This window comes from Schistocerca serialis, chromosome 4 (assembly GCF_023864345.2).
Source record: "Schistocerca serialis cubense isolate TAMUIC-IGC-003099 chromosome 4, iqSchSeri2.2, whole genome shotgun sequence".
Lineage (NCBI taxonomy): Eukaryota > Metazoa > Arthropoda > Insecta > Orthoptera > Acrididae > Schistocerca > Schistocerca serialis.
Genome location: NC_064641.1, coordinates 5,476,895 through 5,499,420, shown reverse-complemented (window position 1 = coordinate 5,499,420; position 22,526 = coordinate 5,476,895). Strand labels below are relative to the sequence as shown.

The 22,526-nt window shown below is 43.1% G+C and overlaps 1 protein-coding gene across 1 annotated transcript in view; it reads right to left on the bottom strand.

Annotated features, from left to right (window-relative positions):
- Positions 1–17,568, bottom strand: part of LOC126473963 (WD repeat-containing protein 91) — a 202,913-nt gene extending 185,345 nt beyond the window's left edge. The window contains exon 1 of the mRNA XM_050101334.1: positions 17,310–17,568. Within this exon, the coding sequence (XP_049957291.1) occupies positions 17,310–17,429 (120 nt within the window). The 5' untranslated portion in view covers positions 17,430–17,568. The remainder of the gene's footprint in view (positions 1–17,309) is intronic.
- Positions 17,569–22,526: the final 4,958 nt, after the last annotated feature.

Sequence of the window (22,526 nt, the reverse complement as noted above, 5' to 3'; positions counted from 1 at the left end):
GTAAGCCCATCACCGATGTCTTCCAAATGATTTCTGGTTCAAGTGCACAGTACTCACCACAGGTACACCAACAAGTGCATGTGCACGTACTTGAATCTGTGGTGTGAGTTCGTCTGGAGGCATCACATTTGGCGATTGGCTTTTTAAGGGCCGAAGCAAAAGAAGTAGCAAAACCCAGAGGTTGCATAGCTTCGAAAGCTTTCTTAGTGTCACCATAGCATATGCAGCTTGTGACTTCCAACTCCTGAATTTTCCTTCCCTCATCGTAAACCACAAACTTTCTGCTCCGTACTGAGTGATCTACAGAGCAGTTTATACATTCGGAGTACAAGAACTGCCCGATTTGTGAACTGAGCCTCCACAATTTTCACATATAGCCCTCCCATTACATTCCATAATGGTATGGCCAAATCTCTGACATCTGAAGCATCGCATTGGGTTAGGAAAAAACAGGTGAACCTTAAGACAGATATAGCCTGCAAGGATGTGTTCACATAATTCAGGAGTGCTAAACATTAGAATAAATGTTGCACATTTTTCCACTGTGTCATTGAATCTCCTCATATAATTCTGCAATTCTATGATTCCCATATTTTTCCATTCTTCACGTAACTGTGCAGGGTACATCTCCATTACATCAGAGCAGGTAACTACGCCTTCAGCCTCGACTGGGTAGTCACCTACGGCCTTACGTCCCAGAAGCTTAAATACTTGGCTTGAATTAACAGTTTCAACTGGAAGTGTTCCATTACAAAGTTGTTTGACACTTTTAGGGAGCCAGCAATACCCTCCAACGCCTTGTGAATATAGAAAGGGGAGACCTTCTCAAAGGTTCCCTCCATTCTCTTGCTTGCAATCAAAGCATTATAGCACACTAATGCCCTGTTACTATGATTCTGAGACTACTTCTTGGGAGGACTGACAATTTGAGCTCTCTTTGATGGTACACCCAGTCCATCAGATGTAGTAGTTTGATGAGACCATTCTATAGGCATTCCACGAGATGCTAGATAAACAAATGTTGACCCAGGCGGAGCCCTGCATGCCTGAGCAAGCCTCATACAACTGTGGGCAGCAGGTGCCCCAGAGGATACCCGTTAGAGACCATTTTACCACCTCAACTGCCATTCACCTCATCAGCATGTAGCACACGTTGGAGTTGGTTTTTTTTAAAATAGAAGTGTGTATCTTCATTGCTGCCCAGGCAGTGAAGCCAAGGCCCCCATCCTCTGAAACATACAATAATCCACCACCACACTGCACGGTGGTCGCTGAAGCATGGTCGGAGCTTACTGTAACAGAGGGCTGGTGGCGCTTACCAGTAACCAGCTCAGGAACCTGGGGTCGCCAAGCCCGTTCCCAGCAAATGAATGCTGAGCTCCTGGGGGACCCAGAAAAGACTGGTGATACGGATAGTGTGAGTGAAGTAAAGGAAACAAAGAAGAACAAGTCATGCAGAACATGTGAGAAGGGGGACAAAGAGCAAAAGAGTGGTTAGAGCAAGGGCTGAGGCAGACCACCAAGCCCAGACAGTTGTTTCCTGTTTGGGGCAAAGGAGGCAACAGGGTGTCCCGCCAACCCCTCAATGAACCGACAAGGCTGAGACACCCTCCCTTACAGAGAGTGGTAAAAACACCCTTCACGAATAAGCCATAAAACAAGGTCAGCTGCTGAGGCATCGTCTGCTAACAAAAGTGGTAGTGAGTCAGGAAGATTAAGAGTCCACTGCAGGGCATATAGGTGAAGTCCAGCAAGATGTGGACCACAGTCAAATACACCAAAATGAAAGTGAGGTAGATCCTTGCGACAGAGGAGATGACAACGAGTCAGCCAAGTACGGCCAATGCAGAACTGGCAAAGGACGATGGAGTCCTTGTGAGATGCCTACATGGAGGACCTCAACAAACTCGTGGTGTCCTTTATCACTTGTAGTTTGTTTGACAAAGTCAAAGTATGCTAGTCCGCATTCCAAATCCTTAGAATTTGATGGCATAATACAAATTGATGGTCCAATTCTTGAATACCAATCTCAAGAGGTGGCTTTCCAGCAGTCAACTTGGTCAGCTTGTCGGCAAGTTCATTCCCCGAGATCCCAACATGACCCTGGGGTCTAGACAAAGACCACTGAGTGGCCGCTCGTTTGAGGGCAAAAAGGGAATCCTGGGTAGTCATAAATAAGAGAGGGCAAGGGTACTACTGGTCAAGAGCTTCAAAACTGCTCAAAGAGTCGCTGCAGCTGCAGCTGAAGAAGGACTCACCAGTGCAGGTATGGATACATTAAAGAGCATGAAAGATGACTACCAACTCCACAGTGAAAATACTGCAGGTATCTGCCAAGGAACGGAGTTCATTACATCCCACACGAACGTAACCAAAGCTAGTGTGAATGGCAACTATCGGGTCGTCAGTGTACGCCACTACCAAACCTCAGGGACCGGACACAGATAGAAATCATAACCCCAGGTCTGGGCCACCATTGTAGGAGGTGGATCTCCACATCTGGAATGAGGGTACGGCAGTTTGGGTGCTCTGGGGAGCAGAGGATGCATAATGCATGAGCGATTAACTGTTGTCAGCACAGAGCCCGTAATGATGGAACCCCTGCCTCCCTTAGAATTCTGATCATGGAGCTACTCTGAAAGGCATCAGTTGCCAGTCATACCCCACAATCGTGAATTGTGTGCAGCATCTGTACCATTGGAGGTGATGCTGAGTTGTATGCGAGACTCCTGTAATCTAGACAGAACTGGACCAATGCCGTGTAGAGCCGTAGCGGAGAAGAATGGTCCGCAACCCAGCTGGTCTTGTTGAAGAATCGAAGAGCATAGCAGTGGAACCAACGTGTCTGCTTTAGTTGACAAAGATGGGGAAACCACGTCAACTGGGCATCAAAGACCAGTCCCACAAAATGATGAGAGGCCACCGCATTGAGGGACTGGCTGTCGAGGTACAGATCCAGATAGGTATTGACTGTATGGTGACATCACAAATGCATAATGCAGATCTTGGCAACTGAAAAATGGGATACATGAGTAAGAGTCAAGATTGCACTCAGTGTATAACTCCGTGCGGTCACAAAAGAACAAATATAAATACGAAAGTCATCAGCATATAAAGAGGGTGACCCATAGGTCCCGCAGCCACCACCAGACCATGGATAGCCACTGAAAGGAAAGGGACACTCGAAACAGAATCCTGTGGAATCCCATTCTCCTTCAGATGGAAGTTGCTACACTAGGTGCCAACCTCTGAAAGTGCGACTTGCAAGAAGATTCTGGATAAAACTCAGGCGCAAGCCACAGGGGCGTCAGTTATGTAATGCGGCAAGGATGTGGTGGTGTCACGTGGCAGATCGAAAAGATTGCAACAAGGTGTTGACAATGGGCAAAAGCCATTTGGATAACAGACTCCATGTGGACTGAATTATCTGCAGTAGAGCCACTTTGGCAAAAATCTACCTGAGTCGAAGCCGAAAGGTCCCAGAATTCAAGAATCCAATACAAACTCTGAGACACCATATGTCCCAGTTAATTGCAGAGGCCATTGGTTAAACTGATCAGATGATAGCTGTCCATCTGAAGAGGCAGTTTGCCTGATTTCAAAACTGAAATATCAACACTTTCTCACCACTGGGAAGGGACTTCCCCCTTGCTCCAGAGATGGTTGAAAGGGAAATACGGAAGCGTCCGATCCTGCCTGTCTGCTTTGACCCATGACATCACAAATATGGCAGAAATGACCATAAACCACAATTCCAATATGGCGCATATAAAGTCGTTACGTACACATTATGGGGACGAAAATACATCGAAAAACAAACATACACATGTTCCACAAAAAGCCTAATGACACTAACGAGACAAGCGCAGGAAATAGGGGCGTTTTGGGTGGGGACAAACTAAATATAAACAAATTTAGACACACACCCCCATACAAAACCACGCAAAATAACGAAAAGAACCGACATCACAAAACTCCCCAAATACCACTAAACACAATATCATCTGGAATCGGACACTTCCCTTGACCTATATAGCTCAACAGAAGCTCCCGATCCCATAAATTAGGACCTAACACTTCCCTTGACCTATATAGCTCAAAAACACCTCCCGATACCAACATTCACAGCCACACATTGGGATCGAACACTTCCCTTGACCTGTTATCCTTACGACATCTCCACATACAGGCGTCCCTGGTCCAAGACGCCGGAACTTTAAGTAAGCCTGATTTCTTCACGACACACTGAACACTTCACAACTTCATCCAAATATCCGAATAGTTGAAGAAATTTTATTAGAGACAACGCACTGTCCCCATAATAGCCGACAACCGAAAACTGTTGACCCTGTCAGTCATATCCATCCATACCTACCAAAGACATAAAAAAAGCAATTTACCAAAATTCACACACAACGCCACACTCGCAAACTAAACCAAAAACATCAGCTAACACACCACCAGAGAGCACCACCGATCGCATCAGAATGACACCTACAAACACGCCACTCTCACAAACTAAATTCCGTGCCGTCATGACGTCACACACCACAACAGCCTTACGTCACGGGTCAAAGCCGATGGGTGGGATCGGACGCTTCAGTCGACCCGTTGAAAGGGTCAAGTACATGATGTTGGCTAGCCATAAATAAGTGTTGAAGCATTTGGTTAAGCACCTAGTCAAGTCCAGGAGCCATGTTGGGTCAGAGAGCATGGGAACTGGCGAATACCCACTTGCTACACGGGGATTTATATGTCTCCAGGTGGTGAAGAATGGAAGATAAAGGTAGTCGTTCTAGGCAATGTTTGAGAACATGAAATATGTGCAGACAGTAGACCGACACCGAGGTCAGAGCAAAATGCTCAGCAACGGAGTCCAGACTGGTAAGGATAACAGCATTCAGGGCAATTCCCAAACACCAATAGGAGGATGGCGGTCAAAAATGTGACTTATCTCTGCCCATATCTGTGAAGAGAGAGTATGTGGCTCTATGGCAGCAACATATTGTTCCCAACAAATCTCTTTCTGGCATTTAAGAAGGTAATGGTCCTGGGCACAAAGCTTTTTATTGTAAAGGGCAGGAGGTGGCTGCTCTTTGTAATGTTGGAGGGCACAATGGCAGTCTTCAATAGCTGCCGTAATTTTGGGGATCCGTCAACGGACATTTTTCCTTTGGGGAGAAATTGAGGAAGAAGAAATCACTGAGGCTGCTGTCGAATGGATGGTGTCGGTCAAATGCAGCAAGGATTCATTAATGTCGCTGTGTGGTGGAGCAGTTGGCAAGCAAGCTGAGGAAAGGCATCCCAAACTGCATTAGGAAAGGTCCATCAGGAGGGGAGTGATGCTGGAAAATGGATAATGATCACTGTCGCACAAATTGTCATGAACTTTGTCACTTTGAATGGAGGGGAGGAATCCAGGGCTACAGATGGAACGATCATTGGCTGAGAGAGTGCTGTGTGACACACTTAAGTGTGTGAGGGCTCCAGTGTTCAGAAGGCAGCGATCAAGCCCTGCCAGTAGGTCTCCAACAATCCTGTCCTTGTCAGTGGTCACATTAGCACCCCACAGAGGGTTATGGGTGTTAAAAATTCCCATGAAAAAGGGGGGGAGGGAACAGTCGAATGACGGCAGGAAGCATACGAGGCTTGTCCGGAGGAGGAGATAAAGATTGCACATCGTTACCACATAGTCTAAATGGATCTGAACAGCCACCACTTACAGCACAGTATGAAGAGGAACCCAGGAACTAACAATGTCTGTGCAGACCAACATACAGATACCAACTTGCTTGCTAAGGGCCAACCTAGTTCTGGCACAGCACAAGCAACAGTGTAGAGAGAAAGAAGAAACTGCAATTCTGGGAGATATGAGAGTAACCACTACATGTCCATTGAAGGACAGTAGTACACGAGGCTGAATGGACATCAAACGGGCCAGAATTGGTCATTGTGCCAATTCAAGTGTCCGTCACTCGTAAGTATGGAATGACATCTATGAATGTAAGATCAGAACCTGATTGAGAGGAAGGGGGCAACACCCCCTGGGATGTCAGTGTATATGTGTGTGTGTGGGGGGGGGGGGGGGGCACATCCCAAGACTTAGACATCTTTTCGTATCCTTTGGGGGAGGGGGGGGGGGGGGGGCAGAGGAGGTGTCATCAAGAAGAGAACAAGTTGCAGCAACATCACGATCCAAAAGAGAACAAGTGGCCTTGAGGATCACTCAACATGAGTTCTGCATCCAACTTGAAGCAACAGGCTTGTTGCCCTGGAGACACTGGGGAGGGCAGTTCCTGGAGGGAGCCCCATTTCCAGCAGGTGCCAGAGAAGAGGGTTTCTTCTGTGGACAAGGAGAAATAGCAGTCCCATTAGGGGAGGGAACAGGAACCTCTAGGAAGGAGACAGGATGGAGGTAATGAGGAGGAGTAAAGGGTGCAACTGAAGGAAAGGCAGACATTAAAGGTACCGGGTGGAAATGGTCAAATTTCTGTCAGACTTCAGAGTGGGTAGATAGTTAAGAGTTTTGAATTTCTTAAACTTCATTTCCTTTTTATAGATTGTAAAATCTGGCAAGCGAGCAGAATGTGGGCTGGAACATTCCAAGCACTTGATGCAAGGACTCCTCACATGGAGAGGTTGCCACAAATAGGATTCGCCTCACATCATGAAGATGTGTGACCAAACCTGAAGCACCAGGAACAGTGCATGGGAGGTGGGATACAGGGATTCAAATCAAACCAGCAAACCATTCTACGTGTACCTCTACAAAAATAATCCACAAGCCACTGTACAGCATGTGGGATTGCTTTTACTTCTAGGATTCGCCTCACACCATGAAGATGTGTGACCAAACCTGAAGCACCAGGAACAGTGCATGGGAGGTGGGATACAGGGATTCAAATCAAACCAGCAAACCATTCTACGTGTACCTCTACAAAAATAATCCACAAGCCACTGTACAGCATGTGGGATTACTTTTACTTCTTTTGGAAGGGTATCACCCTCAAAAGCCAGGACAAAAGCACTGGTATCGAAATGATTGTCCTTAGGAGTTCTCTGGACTCACCAGATGAAACAAATGCCATGGCATACCATTAGTCCTGAGTTTCATGTCAGATTGAAGCTCCCTTTGGAAAACAATGCCTGGGTCATATTTACAAAGGGAAGCCAAATGACTAGAGGTTTTAATCAGTAGGCAACCAGATTGCATCTTGCTAAGTGAGTCACTTTCACTAAACTTATCTTTGGTATGTTTTACAAAAAAAAAAAAAAGAGTGGTTTGGTAACTGCAAAAGTCCCCTCTGTCAGTCTTGAAACAAACCAAGTAACAGGGAAAGGATTTCGTGCCAGAGAGTGGCCAGGGAGGGGAAAGCTGAGGAAGCAAAAGCAGGAGCAGGGAGAGAACCGTTCCTGTCAAAGAGACAGCCAAGGAAGAGCGGTCAGAAATATGGAGCCTAGCATACTTCAGGGGCAGAGCATCTGCCCTGGTACCACCCACTGTGATCAGGGGCCCACCCCTTGGGCACCATCCAGCTGCAGCAAGGGCTGCTGCGCACGGCCGCCATTGCCGTGAGTCTCTATGCACCAAAAAGGCGAGCAACACACATACACTGACATCCCAGGGGGTGTTGCCCCCTTCCTCTCAATCAGGGTCACTCCTAGGCATACACAAGGCAGTGACAGCTCAGGAACCAGAAGTATGTTCTCTGTGTACTCAGGGGGCTCAGCCAGAAGGGTGCATAACAACAACACCACACGGACTGGTTACACGTGCTGGTGACCTAGTGTGGAGGAGGAGGGGGGGGGGGGGTGGACGACGACAGTAGGTGGGCTACAGGTGGTAAGGAAGGGGGAAGGTTGGGGGTGTGGGGACGGGAGAAACCCATGCCGGAGAAACTAGGCAGAGAGTTCTTCCCGAAATGGCTCACACTTTGGAAACAGAATTCAGAAAGAAACAGGGGTCAAACCTCAAAGGTGATGAGAAAAAGCAAACAAAATTGGAAATCGGGAGAGTGAAAAGAAATAGCAGAAACTAGGGAATAGATGGGTCATCACAAGAGGAAACACCAAGGGAGAAAGAGGGCCAGGGAGCAGGAGGGAGAGGCGTTAGGGTGGGAAGGAGTGGATACAGGAAAGAGAATGCTGCCCAGGAGAGAAGAAAGCCTGCAATAGCTCGGGGCCCCATGCGCGCCCCACACATACCACAAAAGAGCTGTGGGACTGATCGCTGGAGGGTCTCGGTCACTTTGTCATCTCACCTAGTCTTGAAGATTAATTCATCATTAGGAGGCACACACAGGGAAGAAAAGTTGAAATAATTGGATTGCATAGCATGTGCACTGTGACAACAATTGCTTTTAAGACTTGCTGAGGGAGAAATGTGATGAATCCTATTAATTGTGAGTAAATGTACACACATGGCATTTAACTCTCTCTCCATTGAATTTGTCTTTCTGTGAAGGGTGCGACCCATTAATACATGGGTGTCGGAATCTCTTAGATTTATCTATTGAAGGCCCTAGCACTGTGGTTTTTCCCGTGATAAGAGTCTCAATTCCCCCAAAATCAATGCTGAACACATTTAGATTCCAGTGTCATATGCAAGATATTTTATCGGAGACGTTTTCTATGCCTGGCTCCTTACCCTGCAGCTGTAAGTATAAGAGTGTGGCAGCTATGGTTGAACAGGAATAAAACTATAAGCAAACCACCTCAGAAATACAACAGTAACATTCCAGTAAACACACCTCTGCCCCCCTCCTAACCCCCTTCCTCTCTTACTATGTTATCACAACCAACACAATGACAAATTTAGAGATCTCCAATATTCCGGAGGTGAAGCAGGGGAAATGGTCTTTAGTTGCATTAGGAAGTCTTATTTATTTATTGGTGGTGACTAGTTTTGGACTTTCATCCATTCTCAAACCATTCCTCTTCGTAAGTGATTAATAGAGATATGTATGAATGTATGTTGGTATAGATACTTTACCATTTAGATTATATGCTATGGTTGTCCACACATGCATACATAACTGTATTCTGTCAATTGTGAGAATGTATGCAAGTCCAAAACTAGTCACCATCAATAAATAAAGGACACTTCCTAATGCAACTTACGACAGTGCTCCAACAATTTTTTTCATCAATGATGAATGCCCACCAATAGTAGCCTGAAGAATTTTACTCAACAATTCCATCTCTTCAAAATAAGAATAGAAAAACAGTCGTTCATAAATAAAGGCAATTCTGGTTTTGGGTGGTGTTCAGCCAGCTGGAAAAATAAGAATATTCCTGAAGAAGAAGTTCCTGGAAGACTCTTCACAATGTTGAAAACTGAAGAACATGATGCAGCTTAATAACATAAAAGACTTTAACTGAATGACAAATGTTGAATTAATGACAAAAAGATAAAATCAGTAGGTTCACACACATTGGTGGTGTCAAATATGTGGAACCAATGGACTGCAAGAAGTGACGTTGGTAGAGTAATTGACACAGATGTTTGGGGTGAACATACGGCAAATGCATTAAGGGTTGGTTTTCCAAATTTGACACATGAAACTTGTCCCTTTCAAACTAGTGCAGTGCACCCATATCATAGGTTCTTAAAACAATGACAGTATGGACAACATGCAAATGCAGGAAGCTTGCCTTGCTCTAAAAAAGTAGGCAATCAAACATCATAATAAAATACAGCAGTTTTCTCAGCCTCACCATTTAGTAGTTTCATGATTTTTTACCCTTCCATTACATAATCATAAGACCATTCATGTTTTAATTTCTTAGTGCCAATATTCGTTGTATAATGACATGACACAACCTCTTTACTGAAATTAAGTGTACAGTGTTGTTAAACAACAACTGGATAGTCACCCAGTGTTTGGCACTTAAGGAGCTGTCCTGCTCATTTGATTACTGATATTCCTATAAGGAGGATTCCATTCTGAGGATACTTCGCAGACGTGCAGTTCACACAGCCACTGCTACAAATACATGCTAAATACAGAACAAACTACTCAGAAGTTTCTTTTTCCCTTTTCAAGGCAACAACTACATTTAGGAATGCATGTAGCCTGTTACTGTTGGCCGCTGTATCTTAATGTACCAACAGTTCCAGAAGATTAGCCTCCCAAGCTTTCATAGATGGGTGGGTGTAAGAGTCAACTAGCTCAAATGAAGCCAACAATATGAAAAACCAAACACAAATCAAAAATCCAAAAAACCCCAGGGTCACCTGAGCAATTAAAATATATAGGAAGCAAACATAAGTAATGCATTAAAAACCAAATGAAGAAAAAAAATTACTTATCAACCAACCAAACCCCCCCCCCCCCCCCACACACACACACATGAACAAACGAACAGAACAAAATCCTCCAAACAACCCCAACCTCCCAGTCCCCACCCTGTTTAACCAACCCCAACTCACCCAATAATCAATACCACTCCTCTTATGGGAAAACTAGGCCTCATGAACCAGGTTCCCCATCAGAAAGATTGACAAATATTGTCATAGTGACACTGCCATATATACAGGTCCCTGGTGTGGAGTAGCTGGGCCCCTAAGTAACTTCATACTCTCATTACACACACCACCACACACAGTCAGCAAACAAGCTGAACTCCTGCAAAAACCATTATATAATATCTATCTCTAACAAAAAACACTATTACATTTTGGTCCATACAAAACACACAATACCTAACAGAAACACAAAAGCATAAGGCCCCAAATCAATAAATCAATGTAAATCACTGGAAACACAGCACGCTTTTCCAGCAACAACTCCACAGAATGATTACACAAAGTCACACAAAGACCAAGTATGGCACAAAACACAAACATCTTCAAACATGACCACATTACCAAATGCAACAACACGCCATCTACAAACACCACCCAAATCAAAAACACAGCCCCACAATGAAGTCACAAAACACAACACACTTACGTCATGGATCAAAGCAGATGAATGGAAGTGGATGCTCCCCTTGACCCGACAGAGAGAGAGAGAGAGAGAGAGAGAGAGAAATACACTTACACATAATCAAAAATTTCTTATGTTTTTACCACCAGGGTCATTATGTATAACATACATAGCTGGAAATAATGTTTCTCTTGACTTACCTTTGAACACTTTTCACAGATTGAACTTCTTTTTTGGGGTATCTACCACGGGTGTTTGTTGAACATATGATGGTGCCCGAAAAGACATTTGATCTTTGCCAAAACTTGGGAAGGTGACATATGGCACATTATGGTCGACGTATCTCTCCCAACACTCCTGCTTCCGTTGTTTGAAAAGTTGGCGAATGCGAGCATGGAGCCGTTTAAAGGCCATGAGGTGCTCCAGGGACGGGTGCCACTTATGCCGCTGTAGAGATCGCTGACGCTCCTTAATTGCTTCAGCGACTTCCGGCGACCACCAAGGGAATGCTTTTTGCCTTGGGCACCCTAAAGAGCAAGGGATCACATTTTCTGCCACAGAAACAACTGTTGTAGTCACCTGCTCAACCATCACAGCGATGTTACCACGTGGAGGAGATTCAACGGTGACAGCAGAGATGAAAGTTTCCGAGTCAGGGAGCCTAGTTCAAGAGAGCTAGATGGATAATCTGATAAATTGGTTTACTTAAATATCATTTTTGTTGTCATTCGTCTTGACGTCTTTGAGGAGTTTCTTTCATTTTCTGGGGACTGGCTTGGTGCTGGGTGTTGGGTTGTTTGGGGTTGATTAAAAAGGGTGGGGTTTGGGTTTGTTTAGAGTATTCTGTTCTGATTGTGGGTGTGTGTGGAGCAGCATGTGGGGGGGAATGGTCAACACAGCTCTATTTTTTGGTGGTTTTAGCTGGTAAATAAATTTGTGTGTGATTTGATTGTTAATGCATTAGTTATGGTTTGCTCGTTTTGGAGTACAGTTTTTTCTTTCATTTGTTAATTGGTTAAGTGAATCTGCCAGTTTTGGGTTTTTGATTTGTGTGTGATGTTTTGGTATTTTTCACTGCGTTTGAGCTACATAGGTGAATGGAATTTTGCGATATCACCTTTTTGGAGCTGCACGTGTCAGTTTTTGGTATTGAGGCCTTTCTTTGAGCAATATAGGTGAAGAAAATTCTGTGATGCCACGTTTTTAAGTTGCATTTATTGGTTTTTTGGTATTGTGGGCTTTGGTTGAGCTATATAGGTGATAGGAATTTTGTGATACCGTGTTTCACAGTTGTGTGTGTTGGTTTTTTGGTATGGAGGGTTTACTTTGGGCTATATAGGTAAAGCAGAATGTACAATTCCTGTGATTTTCATGTTTGTAGTGTTATGTCGTATGATGAGTATATTTTGTGATTGATTTTGTGGCTAATATTTGTTTAGGAAGGTGTTGTTTTTCGCACTGTCATGTATTGAGCTTGTCCTCACCTTAAACTCCCTACCTTCCCACAATTGTTCTGTTAGTTTCTTTATACTGCTGGAGTGAAATATTCTTGTGTAGTTTTTATTTTTGTTAGTGTGTGTATGTAGTGATGTTAGGGTGGACATATTGTGGAGCTCGTACACTATGTGATCAAAAGTATCCGGACACCCCCAAAAACATACGCTTTTCATATTAGGTCCATTTTGCTGCCACCTTCTGCCCGGTACTCCATATCAGTGACCTCAGTAGTCATTAGACATCGTGAGAGAGCAGAATGGGGCACTCTGCAGAGCTCACCAACTTCAAACATGGTCAGGTGATTGGGTGTCACTTGTGTCATACGTCTGTACGCAAGATTTCCACACTCCTAAACATCCCTAGGTCCACTGTTTCCAATACGATAGTAAAGCGGGAATGTGAAGGGACACGTACAGCACAAAAGCGTACAGGCTGACCTCGTCTGTTGACTGACAGAGACCCCCGACAGTTGAAGACGGACGTGATGTGTAATAGGCAGACATCTATCCAGACCATCACACAGGAATTCCAAACTGTATCAGGATCCACTGCAAGTACTACAACAGTTAGGTGGGAGGTGAGAAAACTTGGATTTCATGGTCAAGCGACTACTCATAAGCCACACATCACACTGGTAAATGCCAAACAATGCCTCGCTTTGTGTAAGGAGCGTAAACATTGGACGATTGAACAGTGGAAAAACATTGTGTGGAGTGACAAATCATGGTACAGACTGTAGCGATCAGATGGCAGGGTGTGGGCATGGCGAATACCCAGGGAATGTCATCTGGTAGTGTGTGTAGTGCCAACAGTAAAATTCGGAGGTGGTGGTGATGGTGTTATGGTGTGGTCAGGTTTTTCATGGAGGGGGCTTGCACACCTTGTTGGTTTGCATGACACTATCACAGCACAGGCCTACACTGATGTTTTAAGCACCTTCTTGCTTCCCACTGTTGAAGAGCAATTTGGGGATGGTGATCGCACCTTTCAACACAAACAAGCACCTGTTCATAATGCAGGGTGTGTGGCACATTGGTTACACGATAATAACATCCCCATAATGGACTGGCCTGCACAGAGTCCCGACCTGAATCCTATGGAACACCTTTGGGATGTTTTGGAACGCTGACTTCATGCCAGGCCTCACCGACCAACATCGATACCTCTCCTCAGTGCAGCACTCCATGAAGAATCGGCTGCCATTTCCCAAGAACCCAGCACCTGATTGAATGTATGCCTGTGAGAGTGGAAGCTGTCATCAAGGCTAAGGGTGGGCCAACAACATACTGAATTCCAGCATTAGCAATGGAGGGTGCCACGAACTTATAAGTCATTTTCAGCCAGGTGTCCGGATACTTTTGATCACATAGTGTATAATACTAGGTGCAGAAAGCTGGTTGAAACCTGGATTTGAGACCAGTGAGATTTTCACGGAAAATTTAAGTGTATATTGAAAGAATGGGCAAACAGGAAATGGAGGTGGTTTATCCACTGAGATAGAAATTGAAGCTGCATGTGAGATTGTTCGGGCAAGGGCATAACATGATAATTGGATCCTTCTGTCACCCACCAGACTCATCTCCTGATGTAACCGAAAACTTTAGAGAAAACCTCAGTTCACTCGTACGTAAGTTCCCCAACCATACTGTCATTATCAGTGGAGACTTTAACCATCCAACAAATCTACAATTAATTGGCAAAATTAGAGTTTTGTTAGTGTTGGGCACAATAAGACATCTTGTGAAACTTTACTAAATGCCTTCTCAGAAATCTACCTAGAACACATAGTTAGAAACAACACTCATGATGGAAATATGTTGGATCTGATGGCAACAAACAGACCTGCGCTCTTTGAGGATTTCAACATCGAAACTGGTATCAGTGACCATGACGCGGTCGTGGCAACAATGATTAGTAAAGTACAAATAACAACAAAACAAGCAGAAATATATATATGTTCAGTAAACTAGATAAAAAAATCAGTAATGTCTTATCTCAATGAGGAACTTGAAACTTTCAGGTCAGGAGCATGTAGAGGAACTGTGGCTCAAGTTTAAAAGAATAGTTGACCATGCACTGGATATATATGTACCCAGTAGATGAGTTCATAATGGAGGGAACTTCAATGGTAAACAGTCACTCTAAAGAAACAGAGATTACTGCATAATAGGTGTAAAACAAGGTGCAGGACTATAGACAGAGAGATGCTGAATGAAATGCATTTGGCTGTCAAGAGAGCAATGCGTGATGCCTTTTAATGACTACCATAGCAGAATATTGCCAAATGATATTCCACAAAATCCAAGGAAATTCTGGTTATATGTAAAGGCTGTTAGTGGCACCAAAGTTAAGAGTCCAGTCCCTAGTGAATGAGACAGGAACTGAAATTGAGAGTAACAATGCAAAAGCTAAAATGCTCAACTTCATTTTCAAATGTTCCTTTACACAGGAAACTCTGGAGAATTGCCCCCATTTAATCCCCATACCACTGAAAAGATGGATGACATAAGTATTGGTGTGAGTGGTGTTGAGAAACACCTGAAATCGTTAAAACTGAACAAAGCTCCAGGTCCTGATGGAATCCCTGTCACATTCTATACTGAATCTGTGTCTGAGTTAGCTCCTCTTCTAACTATAATCTATCATAGATCCCTCGAACAAAAAACCGTGCCCAGTACTTGGAAAAAGACACAGGTCACACCTGTCTCCAAGAAGGGTAGTAGAAGTGATCTACAAAACTACTGTCCAATATCCTTGACATCGATTTGTTGTAGAATCTCAAAACATATTCTGAGCTCAAATATAAGGAGGTATCTTGAACAGAATGACCTACTCAATGCCACCCAGCATGGATTTCAAAACCATTGATCATGTGAAATTCAAGTCAGACTTTTCTCACATAACTTACTGAAAGCTTTGGATCAAGGCAACCAGGTAGATGCAGTATTTCTTGATTTCCAAAAAGCAATTGACTTAGTACCTTGCTAATTGTCAAAAGTATTGTCATATGGGGTATCAAGTGAAATTTGTGACTGGATTGAGGACTTTTTGGTAGGGAGGACACGGCATGTTATCTTGGATAGAGAGTCATCGTCAGGTGTAGAAGTAACTTCGAGTGTGCCCCAGGGAAGTGTACTGGAACCCTTGCTGTTCATGTTGTACATTAGTGATCCTGCAGACATATCAATAGTAAAATCAGGTTTTTTGCAGATGATGCAGTTGTCTATAATGAAGTACTATCTGAAAGAAGCTGCATAAATATTCAGTCAGATCTTAATAACATTTCAAAGTCGCGCAGAGATAGGCAACTTGCTCTAAATGTTCAGAAATGTAAAACTGTGCACTTCACTTCACAAAATGAGAAAACGTAGTATCCTATGACTATAATATCAATGAGTCACTGCCGGATTCACCAACTCATACAATAACTTGGGTGTAACACTTTGTAAGTATATGAAATGGAATGATCGGATAGGTTCAGTTGTGAGTAAAGCAGGTGATAGACTTCAGTTTATTGGTAGAATACTGGGTAAGTGCAATCAGTCTACAAATCATCATGCAACCAGAGTCTGGAGCATCCTGTTCAGCTCAGTGTTAACATGCCTTACAGCAGTGTTCACCCAGGGCTGATCATGGTGCTCAAAGACCTCCACAAACCCCACATTTGTGTGCTCAGTTTCTGCTCCTATTTTATCCAGGTCACTCCTAAAACTGTATCTTGGATTCATAGCCAGGCTGTTTCCTGCTCCCCCAACTGCAATTACATGAACTTTCTTCTCAAAGTTCCTGCATAGCTGACCTAAGTTTTCTGTCACCTGGCTAAGACTAGCACTTGGTTTCAAAAAACTTGTGACCTGGTACCCTACACCTAATTTCTCCTGAATCTGCTGGCCCACACACCTCCCATGACTGCTGACTAAAAGCAGCAATGTTCTTTTCCTATTCTCGTTCGATCCTGACCTGTCTTTTTTCTTTAAGGTAATATTCTGCTTCAACCTAGTTTCAACTACCTCTGGATGAGGCCCTTCCTCCACTTCAGATAGCATGCCAAACTGATTTACTAATTGAATTTCTGGAGTTTTTTCAAGTGTTTCCCTTTTTCGCCCTTTGCTTGCTACCTTTTCCCAGTGTCTTTTTCCTCCCTTAGCCTACATAGGTCTACTTCCAAGTTTGCGTTTTCTAATTCAGCCTTTAGGGCACAAATTTTTGCCTCCTGTTCAGCGATTTTTTTGTCCTTTCTACATAACCTACATTGCCATGGAAGAGCCTCATTTTCTACCCTCGTTTCCTCGCCGCTACATTCGCCCCAATGAAACCATAACTTACAGTCTACACAGGACACCCCCTCTTTCAAATTTCTACGGCAACCACCACATTTTCGATGGAGTACAGCTGCTGGTTTTATATATGCGACATAAAAGAATGCGATGAGCACGATATGTAATAAATGAGATAGCAAATGTGCTTCATAACGTCATAACGCCTCACGGCCGACATTAGCTAATAGCACGATTTTAATAAAGCACAATACAGCTTACATCGGTCAATGTATTCTATTATTAAACTTACTGGTGATATAAAAAAAACCTACGGGCCATTTATGTCATAGAAATAAGTGAAAAATGAGATCACACTACACAATGCACCGTATTTATGGAAAATACGAATTATTTACGTTAATTTTGACAATTACAATGGCATTTTATAAAACTTGAAAGTGCGTTCCGCTGGTCAGACTGATAGTTCACCACAAGTTATTCCAGCAAAATTTATATACAAAATAGTTACTACCCGGACCTATGAATTACAACACGGCTATAACACGAGTTGAGAAACATTTCCTGAGGAACTGAAGAAGCATGATATGAAAACACCTCTTACCCGAAAACCTTTATCCTTTTCGATCTTCAGATCAGAGTCAAAGGCTTTTAATGTGCTGCTGAATCCTCTAAACACGAGATATTCTCTAATTAATTCATCCAAATACTGTACATGAGACATTTTCTGAGTGATTTTCTTTCAGTGACAACAACAATAAACGTCTTCACATGCTCTTCGATGATAACGCATCCAACTCAGTATCTCCATACACACAACACAACACCTACTACGCTTTTGACAACTGACGCAGTTTACATAAACAAAGCCAGAGATGTGTATATGCTAAAATTTTCTGACAGTCTTCTGATTAATCGATACACGATTCGAGTTATAGCCAGCACGATAGCCAGTTATAGCACAGTGTAACATGTTAAGACTGTGGTTATAGCAATTCAACGCTCAAAGTCGTACACAGGGGACATTTTTGACATAGCCTCAATTTTAAATGATTCAGTTATGCGAGAATTTTTGCATTAAACGTGTTTAAGGTCGAAAAGGGTGATTTATTGTTGAGTAAGGCAGGTTCGTTATGATTTTAATTAAGTTAGTTGCATTTTGCATTTGCGGTCGCTTCCATTAAGGTTTTGATATATACTAAAGCGCCATTATCTTCACTTTATAATAGACACACGGCCAAAATGGCAGTAGTTGGTCGTACAAATAAATAACTGTATAGTCAAAAAGCAAGCATGATTTCATTTAGATACTAGTCATTGCACCTAGTATCAGCTTGGTTTGTGTGGGCAGTACAATGTATTGCAAAGGCAGTGATGAGTGCAAAATACACACACACACACACACACACACACACACACACACACACATATATATATATATATATATATATATATATATATATATATATATATATATATATGGGGGAGTATACGGTGTGAATCATCTAAAACTTGCACCGCAAATATTGAGGAAATAGTAGGTGCTACTGAGGTGCGGTCTTCACAAAATGGAATGGTATTCAAAGGCTCGTATTTTTAGCTTATAATAGATTTTAATAGTATTTAGAAAGTGTATTTTTGTGCAAACATACACTTTTTTAAATGGAACAGTGCCTAGAGACACAAAAAGACTAAAAGTAGGGCAAATTAGAATATCAGTGGTTTTGTTGCAGGATTCAAAAGTGTGAGTCGTTTACAAGATATTGTATTTTGAAATGTTCCCACACTGACTCTTGTACAATAACTGTGATAGCGCACACAAAAGAACAACAGAAGTGCATCCGCTAGTTATGTGGATTTTGACCAATAACGAGACAACTGATCATCACAGGTTGTGTTGAAAATGACCACTGGCACTGGCAATACAAGCTTCCAGTCTGGTATGGAACGACTGCTGCACACGTGCTAGCATTTCAGTATGGATGTCTGAACAGGCTGCAGTAAGACGCCACTGCGTATCATCAGGCGTTGTTGTTATGCCCTTGTAAACAGTCATTCAGCTTTCCCCACAGAAAAAAAGTCTACAGCTGCCAAGAAACTGGTCTTCTGCGTCCAACCTTGGAAACAATTAAAGAAGACATGCTGCAGTACTTCATGCACTATGGGCTGGGCAGCCACCATGATGGCATCGCAGGTTCCTCCTAGACGAAAGTTTCTAGCATCCAAGGAAGACGGTCTGCTAGCAGGCTGCAGTACACTGCATGTTCAGTGTTCCTTCTATGAAACACAGGCCTGAGACAAGACGTTTCACTAGCCCACACCACACGTCCCCATCCCATGGATGCTGATGTTCCAGCTGAGGAAGTCAACGGGGATTGTCAACAGACGAATAGTGCATGTTTCGGTGGTTTATCTGGCCATGATTGGTAAATGTGGTTTCATCACTAAATAAAATACATGATACACCTGGAGTAGCCTATCTTAATGCACACATACAGGAGTAAACATGATTCACAAAATCGTTTCCATGCTCTTGATCGAGAGAGATGTTACAGAGATGGTACCTTTGTTGACAGAGAATTCATATAACAGTTCCAAACTCATGCCACTTTCTTATGCAATTCTGTGGGAGCTAATATGTGGATCAACTGCAACAGCAGCAAGAACATTATTTTTCCTCTTTTCTGTCATCACTTGTTTTCTTCTGTTATGTTGTCTAGGTGTTGCACTACCACTTTCATGTAACTAGTTGAAGAGGGTGATAAATAACTGTCGAGATGGTTGACATCTATTGGGATATCTTGCCACTGGCACCATACTATCCATAAACCTAATGCACATCGGCTTTTTCTGTGTTGGCAAATCCCATAGTCTGCTCTCGACTTACTGCTTGGACTGTCACACACTAACTGACTAGCATGTCCCACTGCACTCAAGGAACATCCAAGCACACTGTAAGCAAATACAACATCATACCTAGCAACTACACACGTTAAATGTCACAAACAAGTGTCGGCGTGGAAACTTTTCACAATGATGCATCTCGTAAACGGCTTTGTGAATTGTGAATTGTGGTTTATTAGTCTCATAATATACATAATCAAAATCATTTGATTCGGGTACAGGAGCCACGTCAAAAGTTTGGTAACATTTATTGTAAACATACGAAGCTGCTGTTTACATACAGCGTAATAATAATACAATTTTGTTTCATATACACAAAGGGCAGAAATAATAATAATAAGAATAACAAAAATAGTATCTAAAAATCTTCCACTAAATTACTGCAGCTCAAATTATTATGTCATCTTCTAAAAATTCATCTATCGATTAGTACCATTTTTCCCCCAGAATCTGATGTAGCTTTATTTTTAGGATCTCTGGCATAATATTAAATATATTATTGCTCATTAATTTGTTATATATTGTTGAGTGGTACTTAAGATAACTAAATAAATTAGTGAAATCAAAGTGAAATAGAAATTTGAAAATAAATGAAAAACTTAGTTTAGTTTAGAAGAATTACACACTGGCAAACAGCGGGCAGAGCAGAAGAGACAATGACCGTGAAGTCAGCAAGTTCAGAAGCCATCGCCCTCCCCACATAAGTGGACGCTGTCGATTCAGCCGTCAGGGCATCGCCCTACCGGCTCATGTGTTTCTCAGTTGTCACATGTGAGCAAAGGCCCTCACCTACATTCCGAGAGCCAATGACCGACGTTAAGAAGATTCTTCGAGAAGCTTTTCAACGTGACAGAAAAGGCAATGACCGTGAAGTCGTTCACCTCCAGTAACCAGAAGTGAATAAATATGCGAGACGCAGTGGGCCCGACAGACGAAGGAAGAAGAGAAGAGTAGCAGTAGTTTTCAGTCAGTTTCGGTGCTGAAGACCGTCATGCAAGAAGAGACTACATCATACACAGACGCACCAAGTCCACCGCTGTAATGGAATAGCAAGCAGCAGCCTCGCCGCCAGAAGACAGAAGTCAGAAGGTGTTTGATTTTTACGTACCCGGATGACTCGTGAGGACGGGAAGGAGACGGCCTGACATCAGCAGTCACCTGTGAGCTGGGATGAAGATCTGACAGCCGAAGACTGGCAAGCGGGAGTCTGTTGTTCGAATCCGGGACACTGGCCTTCCACCGCCGCGCCGCTCTGCTGGCCGACGCACAACACACGTGGCCGCTTAGAGAAGAGAAACACTGGGACGCCACATCCAAGGTATCACCATCCGATGCACGACTTTGCTCTCAATAATTACGGGCCTCCGCACGAGGCGCGTCTCCAGTCAATTGGGCGAGACGGCGACACGAGATACACAGCGCCAGGCGTAATCAGATGCCGCCTCTGCCGCAGCAGAAGGCTTCGCAAACGACACAGCTGCCGCTCTCTGAGCCAGAACGTCCAGTAAGATACAGTTGTACAAAACTTTCAATAAATGTTATCTTAGGCCCCGGGAGTAGACAACATTCCATTAGAACTACCGACGGCATTGGGAGAGCCAGTCCTGACAAGACTCTACCATCTGGTGAGCAAGATGTATGAGACAGGCGAAATACCCTCAGACCTCAAGAAGAATATAATAATTCCAATCCCAAAGAAAGCAGGTGTTGACAGATGTGAAAATTACCGAACAGTCAGTTTAATAAGCCGCAGCTGCAAAATACTAACGCGAATTCTTTACAGACAAATGAAAAAACTAGTAGAAGCCAACCTTGGGGAAGATCAGTTTGGATTCCGTAGAAATATTGGAACACATGAGGCAATACTGACCTTACGACTTATCTTAGAAGAAAGATTAAGGAAAGGCAAACCTACGTTTCTAGCATTTGTAGACTTAGAGAAAGCTTTTGACAATGTTGACCTGAATACTCTCTTTCAAATCCTACAGGTGGGAGTGGTAAAATACAGGGAGCGAAAGGTTACTTACAATTTGTACAGAAACCAGATGGCAGTTATAAGAGTTGAGGGACATGAAAGGGAAGCAGCGGTTGGGAAAGGAGTGAGACAGGGTTGTAGCTTCTCCCCGATGTTATTCAATCTGTATATTGAGCAAGCAGTAAAGGAAACAAAAGAAAAATTCGAATTAGGAATTAAAATCCATGAAGAAGAAATAAAAACTTTGAGGTTCGCCAATGACAATGTAATTCTGTCAGAGACAGCAAAGGACTTGGAAGAGCAGTTGAACGGAATGGACAGTGTCTTGAAAGGAGGATATAAGATGAACATCAACAAAAGCAAAACGAGGATAATGGAATGTAGTCGAATTAAGTCGGGTGATGATGAGGGAATTAGATTAGGAAATGAGACGCTTAAAGTAGTAAAGGAGTTTTGCTATTTGGGGATCAAAATAACTGACGATGGTCGAAGTAGAGAGGATATAAAATGTAGACTGGCAATGGCAAGGAAAGCGTTTCTGAAGAAGAGAAATTTGTTAACATCGAGTATAGATTTAAGTGTCAGGAAGTCGTTTCTCAAAGTATTTGTATGGAGTGTAGCCATGTATGGAAGTGAAACGTGGACAATAAATAGTTTGAACAAGAAGAAAATAGAAGCTTTCTAAATTTGGTGCTACAGAAGAATGCTGAAGATTAGATGGCTAGATCACATAACTAATGAGGAGGTATTGAATAGAATTGGGGAGAAGAGGAGTTTGTGGCACAACTTGACAAGGAGAAGGGACCGGTTGGTAGGACATGTTCTGAGGCATCAAGGGATCTCAAATTTAGCATTGGAGGGCAGTGTGGAGGGTAAAAATCATAGAGGGAGACCAAGAGATGAATACACTAAGCAGATTCAGAAGGACGCAGGTTGCAGTAA